This window comes from Thermobia domestica, chromosome 6 (genome assembly GCF_964235325.1).
Source record: "Thermobia domestica chromosome 6, izTheDome1.hap1.1, whole genome shotgun sequence".
NCBI lineage: Eukaryota > Metazoa > Arthropoda > Insecta > Zygentoma > Lepismatidae > Thermobia > Thermobia domestica.
This window is the reverse complement of record NC_137459.1, coordinates 304,984,485-304,986,905: the sequence shown is the minus strand read 5'-3', so window position 1 is coordinate 304,986,905 and position 2,421 is coordinate 304,984,485. Positions and strand designations below refer to the sequence as shown.

Genomic DNA, 2,421 nt, shown 5'->3' with positions numbered 1-2,421 from the left:
CCTACCTACATGGTCCGGATCTTGACCACTTCACAAGAAACGATCAACGATCTACTAGATAATGGAGTATTCATCTTCAAAAAGAGACATCGTGTAGAACCATCACGATCACCAGCAGCACTTCATCTTAGATGCGAAAGATGCCAGGAATACAATACGCACTCCACTGATCGCTGCACAAACCAATTCAAATGCGGATATTGCTCTGGACCACATCCAACTCGCACCTGCACTAATCTTCAACAAGCTCCTACTTGTAATACTTGCCACGAAAGATCTCATCCAACTTACAGTTATAAATGTAAATCTCGGCCTACTCCAGAAGAGTCTAAACCAGAGCTAGTAGTACCATTACGTACTCACGACGCTCAGAATCAAACAGTGGATACACCACTGGAACCCAATCAATATGTCACTCTTCATCAATTATTAGCATTCATCACTTTGACCCTTCAGAACGTCCAACCTTTTGCACGGCCACTCATGTTACAGCATGTTCAACATGCCGCTCGCAACCTTTTCCATCTTGACTTCCATGCTACCTATAATGGCCCCTACGTACATTTCCATGCAACTCCACTTACAACTGCTGTCTAAATCTATCTTCACTATGGCTTTTATCATGGCTCTCATATTCTTATTCCTCAACATCCGCTCAATTTTCACTCATAAAATTCTGTTTGAACAACTTATATTAGAAGAAAAAGTCAATACTTTCCTTCTGAATGAAACTCACCTTACACCCAAGCTCACTTGCCGCCTTTCAGGATATCACATTCTCCGCCATGATAGTACCATACCAGCCCGCCGTGCTAATGGTGGCGTTGCCATAGGTTTTTCACCTCATATACCTTATCGTACTCATTCCGCTCCGATTCAAAACCTACCAGAACATCTCATTACTACTCTATATTATAAGTCATTATGTGTAACAGTAGCCACCATTTATGTTCGTCCCGGTCACACAATTCCACTATCATTCTTTCACTACATCTCTAACAACTTCCGTCATTACATCATTTTAGCAGACATTAACTTTCACAGCCGTTCTGATAGAGATAAGACAACTTTCACGAGTTTCATTGTCACAACTACGACCGGTATAATTCATCCTTTACCTAAACCCACCCGCCCGGAATCCAATACTACTCCTGACGTCGCCATAACTTCATCCTCTTTATCACACCGTATTCACATGGATATCTTAGATCCAATAGGAAGCGATCATGTCCCAATTAAACTCAGCCTCCGAGTATCCCCTACCTCTATCACCAACACACCACCCCCTCCCAGACTAATCCCCCGGTATGATAAAGCAGATTGGTCGAAGTATCGAACTTACTTAAGTTACTCTCTTCAGCAATGCGTTCCTCCCACTACGGAAGATGAATTATACTCTACCCTGGATCATATCACTAAACATATACAAGTTGCCTCCGAACAGTTCATTCCTGAATCTACCTATTCACCCCATAAACCTAAACTACCCCCACAATATCTTACTCTCATACAGCGCTCCCGTCAGTTTTATAAAGAATATGTGCGATCTGGAAACCGTGAAGCTCTTAAACATCATCGAGCCCTCCACCGTACAGTCTCAAACTATGTTAAAGCTTATAAATTACGACAATGGGTCAAGGCTTGCAATTCTCTTTCTGATACATCCCACCCTACCAAATATTGGAAGCGTTTCAACGCCCTCACCGGAAAATTCACCAGAACATCCTATCCACTCATTCATCATGATCAAGCACTCCACTCAGACCAAGATAAAGCTAATGCCTTCGCTACCTATTTACAGGATATCTTTACGCCTTTATCAGCTACACGTCATTTTCGTCATCATCCTACAGATCACTTTAACTTTTGGTCTCCACATCTTCAACCAAACGTGCATCACACAGTCTCTTCTCACAAAGCTCTCACTGCCCCATCAATCCTATCGAGATCAAGCATGTAGTTACCCGCAAACGCAACACAGCACCCGGCATCGATAACATCTCGTACCGTCATGTGAAAGAAAGCCCAACTGTTCTGATAAATATTCTTGCCCTGATCTATACTTTTATCCTTCGTACTGGCTATATACAAGCTCCGTGGAAAACGTCTAAAGTTCTTATGTTTCTTAAACCAGAGAAACCTCCCGACCAAGTATCCTCTTATCGTCCGATTCAGCTAACCCCGGTTTTCACTAAAATTCTGGAAAAAATCATAGTACAACGCCTTCATATCCATCTTTCACGGTACAATCTCTTGCCAGTCCACCAAGCAGGATTCCGCCCACATTTCAGTATTAACGATCAGCTCATGCGTCTTCTAAACTACATTACTAATCACTACAATACGGCAAAACCATCCTGCCTGGTCCTTTTTGATCTGGAAAAGGCATTTGATAAAGTTTGGCATCAAGGACTTCTCTCT

General features: G+C 42.4%; 1 protein-coding gene across 1 annotated transcript; it reads left to right on the top strand.

Annotated features, from left to right (window-relative positions):
- Positions 1-610: 610 nt before the first annotated feature.
- On the top strand, positions 611-1,960 carry LOC145687607 (uncharacterized). The gene has a single exon (XM_081761076.1). It carries the CDS (start codon positions 611-613, stop codon positions 1,958-1,960), a length of 1,350 nt encoding a protein of 449 aa, XP_081617202.1.
- The last annotated feature ends 461 nt before the right edge of the window (positions 1,961-2,421 follow it).